We start from the raw sequence: 12,889 nt of genomic DNA, 5'->3' as shown, positions 1-12,889 counted from the left end.
GGCACTGAGCGGCTCCGGTGCGGGCGATACCGGGGTGTGACCGGGGCCGCTCCGCCGGCCGTCGGCAGCGCACCCGTCCCTGCTGCTGCCGGCTCGGCAGGGCTGCCCTCGCTCCGGGGCTGCCCTCGCTCCGGGGCTGCTGTGGTGCGTGCCCAGCCGTGGGGCCGTCACCGCTGCGGGCCCCGTTCTGCCCGCTGCCTCTGCGCTGCCCCCGGGCTCCCGGCAGCGGCAGCACCGCTCCCTCCCGCAGGTCCTGCCCTCTGCTCCCGGAGCACCGGGGTCAATGCAGGGGTTAATGCTGGCGAAGCAGTTGTGGGGCAGTAAGTGCTGTGTAAGCACTAAGCCAACCCGGAGCCTCCTGTGTTGGGGGTGAGCCCGCAGCGCACCCCTGCTCTGCTGCCCCACAGCACAGATAACCCGGCGCACAGAGGGGTTACCGACCGACCCCTGCCTGCAGGGGAACAGCGGGTCCCGAGGGCAGAGGAAGGAGCTGTAGGGGCAGGAGCAGCTCCCACACACGCTGTGCTGGAGGTTTGCCATGAGGGAGCAGGACAGCGGCTTCAGCAGTGCCCATCATGGTGCCATAGGTGCCGGGCCCTGCCAGGCCGCCGGCAGCAAGCTGGGCACGTCCTGCAGCCCCGAGGGGCACAGGCAGCGGCTGCTGCGCTGGCAGCACCGATGGCTTCTCTGGGGCTCACGTCGCAGATGGGCATGAACCCGCCTGCACCGGCAGCCAGAGCCCGAGCCCGGAGCTGGCAGAGGGGAAGTTGGCACCAGGAGCAGCCGGGGGGGCTGCCCCGACTGACGGAGCCCCAGTCCCCAGGTGCCCCCCCCGCAGGCAGCGAGCCCGGGACCCGCATCCTCCCCTCGCTGTCTCCTCCCAGCCGTGGGCTCGCAAGGAGTGGCCGCGGGTGGGCTCTATAAAGGCAGAACCGCAGCCGGCGCCGAAGGAGCTCCCGGAGCTGTTGGTGCTCTCCCTCCGCCGCTCCACGTGATCCCCGCCGGGGGACCGAGGGCCAGCCCCGCTGTAAGTACCCGGACCGGGCCGGGCTCCCCGGGCCCTGCGGGAGAACCGGGGGGGGCAGTGCAGGGGGGAGCCCCAGAGCTCTGCCCATTGCTGCTGCTGAGCCCAGCCCCCGGACCCTGGCACATCCCCGCAGCGGGGCTGGGGGGGCTATGGGGCTGCCCGGCTCCAGCAGCAGCAGCAGCTCAGCCTGTGCCTTGCTCTGCGGGACTCAGGGAGTTCAGGGCTGCAGGAATCGACTGCTCCCGGGGCACGGGAGACCCCGCGGGTCCGTGCAGGGGTTTGTGGGGCTCTGCCTCCTGTGGGCAGCTCCACTCTGGGGGTTCAGGCGATGGGGTCTGAGCTGCGGGTGCTCCTCGGGCCGTGCTCTGCCCGGGGGCTGTGAGCAGGTCAGACACCGGCCGATGCCCCTGCTGACCCTCTGCTCTGCTCCAGATACGAGATGGCTGCCGGCCGCTGCCTCCTCCTCCTCTTCCTCCTGCCTTGGCTGGTCACTGCCTCCCACAGCCCACCCGGCTGCAAGATCCGGATCACCTCCAAGGGGCTGGACCTGGGTAAGGGGCCCCAGGGCCTGGGCAGAGGGAGGGAGGGTGGGACACAGCCTGGCCGGGCTCTGCCTGTGCTGCACACACAAGGGCGATGCTGCTGGGGGGAACACAGCCTGGCTGTGGCCAGCCCGGGCTCCCTTTGCTTTGCAGTGAAGCAGGAGGGACTGCGCTTCGTGGAGCAGGAGCTGCAGAACATCACAATATCAGACCTGCACGGGAAGGAGGGACAGTTCCACTACAACATCAGCCAGTGAGTGCTGCCCACTGCCCGCAGCTCCCTGCACCCTCTGTGCATCCCACCCCCTCTGTCCCCTCCGTGCAGGGTCAAGGTGATGGACCTGCAGCTGGCGTTGTCGGACCTGCACTTCCAGCCACAGCAGCATCTCGTCTTCAACATCAACAATGCCTCCATCAGCCTGCGCTTCCGCAGGCAGCTGCTCTACTGGTTCTTGTGAGCTTCCCACTGCCCCAGGCACCCCCAGCTGTGCCCGCTGGGTGTTGTGGGCTCCTCTCATCTGCTTTCCTCGCTTCCAGCTATGACATCGGGTCCATCAACACCTCCGCAGATGGTGTCCACATCCACACCGTGCTGCAGCTGGCCAAGGACGAGGCTGGGCGCCTCAAGATCTCCAACATCACCTGCAATGCTTCCATTGCCAGGATGCATGCAGGCTTCTCCGGCACGCTCAGGTACACCCGACACTACTGCAGCAGCCCTGTCCCTCTGCCAAGGCAGCTTTGCCTGTGCCCAGGTCCCACACTTCCCCTTCTGCACCCTTGCCCCCTCCCTGCCTGGGCTGTGTGCTCACATGGAGCTGGAGTCACAGGGCAAGGCAAGCAGCTGCAGAGCTGCTGTTGGGTCCTGCAGGAAGGTCTACGAGTTCCTGAGCACCTTCATTGTCACAGGAATGCGCTTCCTCCTCAGCCAGCAGGTACAGCTCAGTGCACACAGGCAATGGGGACCCCAGCCTCCCTCTGCCCTGCAGCAGCAGGAGGGCTAGGTCCTCACCCAGACCTCTTAGCCCAGCCCCTTGCCTTTCAGATCTGCCCATCGCTGGAGCATGCCAGCCTGGTGCTGCTCAACTCCGTGCTGGACACAGTGCCGGGTGAGTGTTGCTGGGGCAAGGGAGCAGAGCTGGGCATGGGGCTGCTCACGGGCATGGTGACAGCAGCACATCCTCCTGGCAGTGAGGAACTATGTGGATGAGCACATAGGGATTGACTATTCCCTCCTGCGGGATCCGACCGTCTCCACAGACACCCTTGACCTGGACTTCAAGGTGAAGGCTGGATCCTGCCCTGCTGACAGCAGCGGTGCTGGCTGCATGCTGGGCACCGCAGAGCAGCCTGGGCTGTGCTACAGCTACAGACACATCTCCTGTTCTCGGCCTAGGGCATGTTCTTCCCACGTGTAAGAGAGACCCAGGAACTGGAGAACCACGCGGTGGAGCCGGTGATCAAGGAGACCGAGCGCATGGTCTATGTCGCCTTCTCCGAGTACTTCTTTGACTCGGCCATGCAGGCGTACTTCCAGGCGGGCGTGCTGGCCATTGAGCTCCAGGGGGAGAAGGTAAAGCAGTGCAGGGCACCGGGCTCCAGCAGGCAGCTCTGCAGGCAGGAGGGAGGGCTGCGCTCTGCCTGCACAGCAATGAGGGAGCAGCTCTGCTGGGTCAACAGTGACTGCTCACTCACCCTGCAGGTGCCCAAGGACCTGGAGGTGCTGCTGAGAGCCACCTTCTTTGGCACCATCTTCATGCTGGTGAGAGCAGCTCGTGGCCGGGCGGGAGGCAGGGGGCAGAGCCCGGCCCCACTCCCTGCCCGTGGCTCACATGCCCCCCTCAGAGCCCCACTGTGGATGCGCCCCTGCGGCTGGTGCTGCAGGTCTCAGCTCCCCCTCGCTGCACCATCAAACCCACGGGCACCTCCGTCTCCGTCTCTGCCTTCCTCAACATCTCACTGGTACCGCCTGGTCGCCCGGCTGTGCCGCTCTCCAGTATGGCCATGGTGAGCTGGGACCTCTGCACGGAGCCGCGTTCCCCAGCGCCCATGGAAGGCTGCGGGGTCCCAGAACAGGGGACAGCCGGGCTGGGAGCAGCACCCAGGGCTGCAGTTCACTGTCCTCTCTCCACAGGAGACAAAGCTGAGCGCCAGGGTGTACCTGCAAGGGAAGGCGCTGCGGGTGCAGCTGGACCTGCGGCGGTAGGGCCCGTGCGGGGCGCTGGAGGCTGTGGGTCGGTGCCCCCATGCCCTGCTCATGCCTGGTTCCTCCCTGCAGGTTCCGCATCTACTCCAAGCAGTCGGCACTGGAGTCACTTGCGGTGAGCTCAGGCAGCAGCCCCTGCCCGGGGCACAGGACATGTACTGAGCCCCTCAGGGCCGTGCAGGGCCTGGGCTGCTGTTGCTGCCTCACCCACACCCCTCTCCCCACAGCTCTTCTCACTGCAGGCCCCTCTGAAGACGCTGCTGCAGTTGACCATCATGCCCATCATTAACGGTAGGCATCAGTGCTGCCTGCCCAGTGCCTGGGACAGCCGCACTTGGCTTCACTGTGTCTCTCCTTCCCTGCAGAGAGGACCAAGAAGGGGGTGCAGATCCCCCTGCCAGAAGGCATGGACTTCACCAAGGAGGTCGTCACCAACCATGCGGTATGAGGATAGCCTGGGGCCCAGCGGTGGATGCAGGGACTGTGTCCCGTGGGGCAGGGCCCCTTCCCACCAGCCTCATGCTGATCCTCTCCCCCTCACAGGGATTCCTCACAGTGGGAGCTGATCTCCACTTCTCCAAAGAGCTGCGAGAGGTGATTGAGAAATACCGCCCGGCGCCCACATCCGCTGCCCGCCCCAGCTCAGAGCCCACAGCACCCAGCCTGGAGCCCCAACAGCTCTAGTGCTTCTCCACACTCACTCCTCACTGGGGATCGAGGGCAGAGCCCGGGCTGGACCCGTAGACTGTAGGTAGGAAGCAGCTTCCCCGATCCCACTGACACCTCCTGCAGGGCCCTGTGCCCTAGTGGGTAGCAGCAAGGTGGAGACAGACGCTCTGGGAATCCTGCTGCTCCCATTCCTCACACTAATAAACCATGCGACTCTAACCCCTGTGGCCTCGTTGTTTGGAGGATGTGCCTGTGTTGTGCATGGGGAGAGGTGGGGAAGGAGGCAGCCACAGACCAGTGGCAGAGGGGCTCAGAGCAACTGCCCCTCCCTGCTCTTGTGGAGGCCATTTCCAGGCCTCAGTGACCATGAGCAGTGGAGGGGACAGAGGACACACAAGTCTTGGTGCGGCAGCACTCACTGCTGCAGCACCCTTGGCACAGGGTGGTACTTATCAGAGGGGCAACAAAGTGGTGTGAGGAGCAGAACCACCTGGTTCACAGAGTTTATTGCAAGTTCCCAGAGCACTGTGTGCCCTGGGCAGGGAGCAGGCACTGGGATTGTCATGGAATGCTTCCTGCAGCGGGAGCAGACACCTCCCATGAGCTGCCTGCAGCCACCGCCTGGACTGTGCTTCCGAACGGGGCAGTGCCTCAGTCTGCCCAGGGCTCTGCGTGAGGGGCAAAGGGAAGTGTGGGGCTGTGCCAGACAGGGGGAAGCAGCTGCCACCCAGACAGGGAAGCGGCGACACAGGAAGCCACATAAGAGCTGGCAGCTGCAGCAGGCGTGCAGCTCCTTACCCAGTGAGAGCAGAGCCCCCGGGGCTGCTCCTCCTGCCCGCAGCTCCATCCTCACCCCAGGCTAGTGCAGGAGCCCCACAGGCTGCAGCAGGGGTGGGTGTGTGGGGCAGGAGCCCCACAGGCTGCAGCAGGGGTGGGTGTGTGGTGCAGGAGCCCCACAGGCTGCAGCAGGGGTGGGTGTGTGGGGCAGGAGCCCCGGCACAGCTGCAGTGGGGCTGTGCGGGAGGTGCTGGGGGCAGCCGGGTGCTGCCTCCATTGGTTTTAGTATGGCTCGTTCCTAATGAAGCGGCTGAACATGGTGAAGGCAGCGAGCGGCCGGTCCGTGGGCACCATGTGGCCGGCTCCCTGTGGGAGATGGGTGGCAGCAGGTCAGCCCCAGCCCAGCCAGCAAGGCCCCACTGCGGCTGCAGCACCGGCAGCCCTGTCCCCCCGAGGCCACAGGACCTACCTTGATGGTGAGGAAGGCAATGTTGGTGAATTCCTTCACGAAGCCTCCGATCTGGTTTTCACCTCTCTCGGTGTAGAGCCAGGGCCGGCGAGCTACCTGTACCTGTGGGCAGTGCGGTGCCCTCAGCACCCGCTGCCCTCACCACAGCCACCCCCAGCACACAGAGCTGCTGAGCAGCCCGACCGGCGCCTGCTGCCCCTTTACCTTCTGGCACAGGGAGTCCACGAACCACTCGTCCCCGAGGAAGTTGCAGGCCATGTCCACGTCCCCGTTGTACACCAGGATCCGGTATTTCTGTGGGGCAGAAGGAGGGTGAGTGCTCCCAGCTCAGCAGAGCCAGTCCCAGGCCCTGGCTCCCCCCACGCACCGTGGCTCCGAGCAGCTTCAGGTACTGGTCATTCATCTGCATGTAGATGCGCTTGTAGCCGCGGTTCACCTCGAAGCTGTGCAGGAGGTGTCAGCATCAGGCAGCCGCCGGCACCGGGGCCAGTCCCTCCGCCCGGGGCTCACTCACCTGCAGACCTGCCACTCCGGAGCCTCGGGGGCAATGTGCAGAGCCCTCCGCACCTCCGGCGCGTTCAGGTACACGCTGATGTCTGTGGAGTTGGTGCAGGGCGGGTCCATCCGCACCTTACTGCGTGCTACCGGCATCCGGAACAGGTTCTGGGAGACGGGAGCGGCGCTGCCACAGCTGCTGGCAGGGGCGGCTCTGCCCCCTCCCACCCCCCAGGACACACACAGCCCCACAGCTCACCTGCCGCCAGGAGAACCGCAGCGGCATGCGGATGAAGGAGTTGCCCAGGTCGTGGGTGATGAGGTAGTCACGCTCATACCTGCAGCGGATGACGTGGGATGGGCTGAATGCTCTGGGGGAGCAAGAGCTTGGGGCCCTCCATGGGGGAGTCCCTGACAGCAGCCAGGCCTGGTCAGTGTCCCAGCCCACCCCATGCCAGTGCCAGCCAGGACCCACACACCGCAAACCAAACCGAGCCCTGGACACCCACTGCCCTGTACAGCCTCTGACCTCAAGCCCCCGGGGACGCCACCGTCACACGGCGCGTACAGGTTGTAGATGTTGAGACCAGACTCCTCCACGATCTGAATCATCTCCTCCATCTGCAACAAGCCACAGGAAGGGGTTGGGACTCAGCAGGATGCTGCAGGGTCTGTGCTGGGTGCTGCTCACCCACACCAGTGCAGGACGTGCTTGAGGGCTGCTCCTCCCCTCACCTTGAGTGTGCAGTTCAGGTTGGAGTTGTCATGGAAGTTGCACTTCTCCTGGGAGCAGCAGAAGGTCTGCAGGTCCTTCCACAGCCTGTGGGCAGAGACCAGGGTCCTGAACCACACTGCCCAGATGGCAGCACCAGCACAGCCATCAGCTGTAGAGCACCGCAGGCTCCCGGCCTTGCTGCTGCATAGCACAGCACGTGGCTCAGCCCGTGCCCTGTGTGCCCATGAGCACTCACACCCATGGGAGCTGCCCATGACAAGGGGCCATCTCCACAGCCCAGCTGCTGGCCCAGGCCAGAGGCTCCCCGTGTCCCACACACCACAGCCCCAGCCAGCCCTGGCCCACTCGTACAGGGACAGCGCATCCAGCAGAACCCCCCTTTCTTACTCGGTCCCCAGCAGGCCGTGGTAATAGGCAAAGTAAACCAGGGAGTTGTCATTGATCTCATAGGATGAGAGACCGTTTCCCACAGCGATTCCCTGCGAGGCAAGAAGAAAACAGCTCTGTTGTGTTCCAGCTCCCTGCAGGGCAGCACAGGCAGGCGGCAGGAAGCAGATGCAGCTCTGTTTACTGCACGGAGGGAACAGGGAGGGTCAGGGCTGCCTCCGAACGCTCCCTGGGTCCCACATGGCCGCGCTGGGCACGTCCGCAGCAGCCGCTGCCAGAGTCAGCACAAGATGAAAGGTGGTGGGGCCGGACCTGCCCCACACCCCGGAGAGAGCCCCACACGCCTGTCCCCACCCCGGAGAGAGCCCCGCACGCCTGTCCCCACCCCGGCACCGTGGCAAGGCTGGGCCGGCAGCAGAGCCCCACTGCTCACCTTCAGGTTGAGGCTGGGGTCCTGCATCACCCATTCAGCCAGTGTGGGGATGTAGATCCCCCCATAGCTCTCCCCCGTGAGGTAGAGATCATTCTTGCAGTACTCAGGGAAGAGCCGGAGGAAGTCCTTGAGCGCCAGGTAGTTGTTGTGAGCAACCTGTAGGGCGGAAGGGATGGGTCACCAGCAAGGCAGGACCCCTGTGCCTGGACAGGCCCCTCCAGCAGCCCCATCACTCACCTCCGTGTCGTTCGTGGCGTACTTCTTGTCATCGGAGTACGAGAAGCCGACGCCAGCAGGGGACTCCAGGTAGAGCACGTTGGCGATCTGCAGGGAGAGCAGAGGAGAGGGAGCTCATAGGATCTGCTCCTGGCTTGAACCAGCAGCATCCACGGGTGCCTGGCCCGGCCCAGGGCTCCTGCCAGGTCTTGAGAGCACACTTGAGAGTGAGCCAGGCAGGGGGGCTGCAGGAATGGGCTCCATGGCACAGGCAGGAGGATCTCAGGGTCACCCTCTCCTCTCAGATGTGGTGGCTGCGCCGGTGCCCGTACCTTGTTCCAGGCGTAGTCGTTGTACTTCAGTGTGACCCCATCGGGCTGGACCTGCGGAGGCAGAAGGCAGTGGCCCAAGGGCACAGCCAGGCTGGCCCCAGCAGGACGGCTTGTGCTGCATACACAGCCTGACAGCCCCAGCCACAGCACAGCCACAGCTACTGACCAGGAAGGGACCGTGCTCCTTCAGGAAGCCCTCCATGGAGCTGCAGCCGGGACCCCCGTTCAGCCACAGCACCAGGGGGCTGCTCTGGGGGTTGCTCTGGGCCTCCACGAACCTGCGGACATGCTGTTGTCAGTGCCCGGCCGGCGCTGCCCTCGCCCGGGGCACAGCCCAGCGCTGGCCCACGTACCAGTAGTGCAGGCGCTTGCCCGGCCCGGCGCAGAGGTAGCCCGAGAAGTGGCGGAAGGACGGCTGCTTGCGCAGCCCGGGCAGGAAGGTCACCTCATGGTCCTGGGGGGCTGCGCGGCTCAGCCCCAGCACCAGCGGCAGCAGCAGCAGCACCGGTCCCATCTGCGGGCGGCGGGGAGAGGTCGGGGCGCTGCCGGCCGGGAAAGGCACCGGCGGCGCCGCAGGAACCGGCCCCGCTGCCCCTGGCCCCGCTGCCCCCGCTGCCGGTTCCGGCCCCGCTGACCCCGGCCCCGCTGCCGGTTCCGGCCCCGCTGCCCCCGGCCCGGCTGCCCCCGGCCCCGCTGCCCCCCTGCCCCCGGCCCCGGCTGCCCCCGGCCCCGCTGCCGGTTCCGGCCCCGCTGCTCCCGGCTCCGCTGCCCCCGGCCCCGCTCCTGTGCCCGGTCCCTCCCCGTCCCGTCCGGTGCCTCTGACCCCCGCAGCTCCCGGCGCCGCTCCCGCAGGCTGCAATACCGGCAGGCACATGATGCCCACCCATATGACCTCCCTCTGTCACGTGAGCGAGGTGGGGCCGCGCCGCTACCAATCAGCGCTCCGGGGGCGCCCAGCTCTGTCCCGGTCCGCTCGGCACGTGAGGGCAGCACCGGCACCGGCAGAGGCCCGGGCACCGCGGGCACGAGCGGACGGCGCTGGGCACGGCCGGGACCCCAGGGCAGGGTCTGCGCGGAGATCCGTTGAGGATGGGAGTGCCCTGCAGTGCCCGGCTGTCCCCGGCTGTCCCCGGCCGTGCCCGGCTGTGCCCGGCTGTCCCCAGCAGTGCCCGGCTGTCCCCGGCTGTGCCCGGCAGTGCCCGGCAGTGTCCGGCTGTCCCCGGCAGTGCCCGGCTGTCCCCGGCTGTCCCCGGCAGTGCCCGGCTGTCCCCAGGACCCGCGGGGCCTCCCCCGCGGCACTAGGACCCCTCTGGGCCCCGCGCCCGTCCCCGCCCCCCGGCACCGATGGGCCCGGTTATAAATAGGCACAGCAGGGCCGGTGATGGCCGCGCGCTTCCACCGCGTCCACGGCACCAACATCCGCCTGGACGGGGCCCGCATGAGGGCCACACGTGTGGAGAGCTTCGGGCACGGGCTGTGCTTCAGCCAGGAGCCGCTGGCACCGGGAGAGCTGTTCCTGGTGCAGATCGAGGAGAAGGAGCGGGGCTGGTGCGGGCACCTGCGCGTGGGGCTGACGGCCCTGGACCCGCAGCGCCTGCAGCCCGTGCCCGAGTACTCACTGCCGGACCTGGTCAACATGGGGGACACGTGGGTGTTTGCCATCACCCGCAACCACAACCGCGTGGCGGTGGATGGGGAGGAGGCTCGAGCCCCCCCCGGGGACCCCTTCCTGTGCATCGAGCGCGTGAGGATCCCCCGTGATGTGCTGGTTGGGCGCAGCAGGCCCGGGCGCTACAGCCACATCCTGGACGAGCTGTACAGGACGAATGTGCTGCCCCCCACGGCCCGGCGCAGCCGCATTGGTGTGCTGTACACCCCGCAGCCCGACGGCACCGCCGACATGCACATCATCATCAATGGGGAGGACATGGGGCCCAGCGCCCGGCAGCTGCCCACAGCCCGCCCGCTCTACGCCGTGGTCGATGTCTTTGCCTCCACCAAGAGCGTCCGGGTCATCCCAGTGGATTATGGCTGTAAGCACCAAACCCTCCTGGGGGCACAGGACAGGAGCTGTGGAGTGGCTGGGGGGGGTCACCTCAACAGTGGGAGCATCAGAGAGTGGCACAGGGCAGAGGGACACGGGACAGAGGGCACAGGAGAGCCCTGGACCCTACAGAGCAGGGGTGAGAGCCCACACTGCTGCTGATGAGCAGTGTCTGCTGACAGCTTTGCCCCACTGTCTCAGGTGAGAGCCCACACCAGCTCCTGGTGGCGGTGGTCAGGGCAGAGCCTTGCCTGGTTGCTGCTCCTGGGTTGGTGTTCTGGGTTGCCCTGGACTGAGGGCTGTGGTGCCCCAGCAATGCCGTGCTCACCCCCAGCCGCATGGACACTCCTGACCAGAGGCCGGTGCTGGTGCTCAGGTTGCTGCCTGTTGGTGTCCGTCGCGGTGCCTGGCCTTGCCCGTGGCACGTGGCAACTGGAGCCAGGCAACGTCCTGCAGGGCACCAAAACATCCGGCAGCACCTGCCCAGGCACGCACTGTGCCCTGCACCAGCCCCGTGCCCTGTGCTGTGGCCTGGGCTGACACCCCATGATGCCACCGGAGATTGGGCAATGGCTGGCGTCCCTCAGCCAGCGCTGATCATGGCTCTTACGAGGAGTCAGGCTCCTAATTGCTAATTAGCAGCATAAATTACCCAGTGGTGAGGATGAGGTGAGACAAGGGGCAAGACAGGAGCTGGTGCCTGGGCGGTGGCTGCACTGACCACCAGCAGCCACCAACCGCGTCCCTACTGGTGCTGCCTTCAGCTGCTTCTGTCTCAAGGCTGGAATCTGGGATTCTTCCACCAGTTGCTATGAGCCCAATTATCCAAACGGGGTTAATCATACCTGGCTGCCCAGGCCCTGCCTTGGGAGTGCACTGAGGGTCACCAACCTGACCTACCGGAGGGAACCGGGACCGTGGAGGGTGAGGGATGCACTGGAGCACATACCTGTGGAGAGCTGGCCCCTTGCACCGCAGCCATGGTCCCTGTGAGCGCCAAGCCCCAGGCTGTCCCCGCGGCTGGCACCGGCACCGCTGCAGAGGCACAATCTGGCTTCCTCTCCTCTGCTAAGATTTCAGTAGCTGCAGTTTGTGCCCCACATCCGCAGGGTTTCAAATCAGTCCCAGTGAGTTTCTGTTCCTGGCCAGGGACTGGGGGATGAAGTGGAAAGCAGAAGTAGCAGCTGAGCTGCTGGTGACACGCGGTGCAGGGGGCAGGAAAAGGGCATCTGCCACCCAGCACTTGGCAGGATGCAGCCCCACGTTGCCGAGGTGGAGATAAGTGCTCCAGCCTTCCAAAACCAGCCCCGCGGCTGGCAGCGGCCTGGGCACAGCGTGGTCCTGCTCGGCACAGCATGGTCCTGCTCGGCACACCATGGTCCTGCTTGGCACAGCCCTGCTCTGCCTGGTGTGAACTCCTGGAGGCATCGTCCTGCAGCTAGCAGGCCCCAGCTAAAAGGGCTGGGTCCACTCTGGCTGAGTGTGATGCCTCAGGGAGCTCTCCTTTGGCTTGGAGGCTGTGGATGAACCAAGGCCCACAGGCTGTACCTGAGTTAGCTCCTGTTTAAACAACCACACCGTGGTGATGAGCCACCAAGGGCTGTGGAGAGAGGATCCTAGAGGGATGAGTGTCACAGGAGCAGGAACCAGGCAGAGCCTCAGGGGTGGCCACAGAACAGGTCAAGGAGGTTGTCACAAAGGCATCACTAGAGCTGTCCTGCAGACACCCGGCAGTGGGAGCAGGCCAAGGAGCCAGGGAAAGCAGAGCAAGGGCAGGTGTGTGAGACCTGGGGAGCTGCTCAACAGCCCCAGGAGATGACAGATACAAACAGGCACAGCAAGGTGTGACTTGGGCACAGAACCATCCCTCAGCTCCCCTGCATGGAGCCCTCCAGCTGCCGGCCCAGCCAGCTCAAGCCCTGGGCAGGACCCTGCTGCTCCCGTGGCAGAGAAACCACCACCTTTGGGTGCATCTGGGGAGCTGTGGGACCCATCCCACAGCCCCCTCAGCTCCTTGTTTGTGTTGTCCCAGTGCCATCCCTGCAGACCCTGTGCCGGCTGGTCATTGAGAAGCACATCGTGCACCGCCTGGCCATCGACGGCCTGGACCTGCCCCCGCTGCTGAAGAGCTTCTGCAAACACGAGTGAGGTGTGGAGGGCTCCCCCCACGGCAACAGGACCTGCACCCGCAGCTGCATCCAGCACTGGTGAGCACGGCACGAGCCACCCAACATGGGACACGAGAGTGCATCAGAGGGACCCTGACCGTGCTGCAGGGTGGGTGTGTGGGCAGCAGCAGGTACAGCCCAATAAAGTCCTTCAGCCAGCGAGTGGGTGCACGGCAGGGCTTGGGTGCATGCAAGGACACGGGGAGCAAGGGGCAGCTGCCCCTGTCCTGCCTGGGGAGGAAGCTGCAGCTTTGGGTGTTTGGTCCCCACCAGGGGGGTTTCCTTCGCCCTCTGTGGCAGCATCTCCTGTGGCTGCCGGGTGCTGCCATCGGTAAAGGTGGGAGAGTCCCTCGAGAGGAGGGCTCAGGGCTGCGGCCGGGCTGGGATC

At 65.9% G+C, this 12,889-nt stretch overlaps 3 protein-coding genes across 5 annotated transcripts; 2 read left to right on the top strand and 1 right to left on the bottom strand.

Moving 5' to 3' along the window:
* The first annotated feature begins 135 nt into the window (after positions 1–135).
* On the top strand, positions 136–4,667 carry PLTP (phospholipid transfer protein). Its single transcript, XM_034067138.1, has 16 exons — positions 136–1,027; positions 1,460–1,578; positions 1,723–1,822; positions 1,895–2,023; positions 2,107–2,262; positions 2,441–2,504; positions 2,615–2,678; positions 2,761–2,852; positions 2,966–3,142; positions 3,272–3,331; positions 3,415–3,576; positions 3,704–3,771; positions 3,848–3,890; positions 4,003–4,066; positions 4,141–4,217; positions 4,319–4,667. Exons 2-16 carry the CDS (start codon positions 1,467–1,469, stop codon positions 4,457–4,459), a joined length of 1,509 nt encoding a protein of 502 aa, XP_033923029.1. The 5' UTR covers positions 136–1,027; positions 1,460–1,466; the 3' UTR covers positions 4,460–4,667.
* Positions 4,668–4,918: 251 nt separating this feature from the next.
* Positions 4,919–11,330, bottom strand: CTSA (cathepsin A). 3 transcript variants are annotated; one of them, XM_034067027.1, is made up of 15 exons: positions 11,283–11,330; positions 8,643–8,803; positions 8,456–8,567; positions 8,290–8,340; positions 7,979–8,065; positions 7,742–7,897; positions 7,309–7,400; positions 6,921–7,005; positions 6,715–6,806; positions 6,445–6,523; positions 6,205–6,353; positions 6,058–6,133; positions 5,895–5,984; positions 5,691–5,792; positions 4,919–5,587 (listed from the first exon to the last, which is right to left on the bottom strand). In XM_034067027.1, the coding sequence occupies exons 1-15, from the start codon at positions 11,313–11,315 to the stop codon at positions 5,504–5,506; spliced, it is 1,449 nt and encodes a 482-aa protein (XP_033922918.1). In that variant the 5' UTR covers positions 11,316–11,330; the 3' UTR covers positions 4,919–5,503. The 3 variants fall into 3 exon arrangements, with proteins under 3 accessions (XP_033922918.1, XP_033922916.1, XP_033922917.1); XM_034067025.1 differs by lacking the exon at positions 11,283–11,330 and adding an exon at positions 10,662–10,688; XM_034067026.1 differs by lacking the exon at positions 11,283–11,330 and adding an exon at positions 9,113–9,203.
* Positions 9,590–12,813, top strand: NEURL2 (neuralized E3 ubiquitin protein ligase 2). The gene is made up of 2 exons (XM_034067028.1): positions 9,590–10,322; positions 12,366–12,813. The coding sequence occupies exons 1-2, from the start codon at positions 9,671–9,673 to the stop codon at positions 12,479–12,481; spliced, it is 768 nt and encodes a 255-aa protein (XP_033922919.1). The 5' UTR covers positions 9,590–9,670; the 3' UTR covers positions 12,482–12,813.
* Positions 12,814–12,889: the final 76 nt, after the last annotated feature.

Source organism: Melopsittacus undulatus, chromosome 10 (genome assembly GCF_012275295.1).
Source record: "Melopsittacus undulatus isolate bMelUnd1 chromosome 10, bMelUnd1.mat.Z, whole genome shotgun sequence".
Classification (NCBI taxonomy): domain Eukaryota; kingdom Metazoa; phylum Chordata; class Aves; order Psittaciformes; family Psittaculidae; genus Melopsittacus; species Melopsittacus undulatus.
The sequence above is the reverse complement of the archived record's forward strand: the minus strand, read 5'-3'. Positions and strand labels throughout refer to the sequence as shown.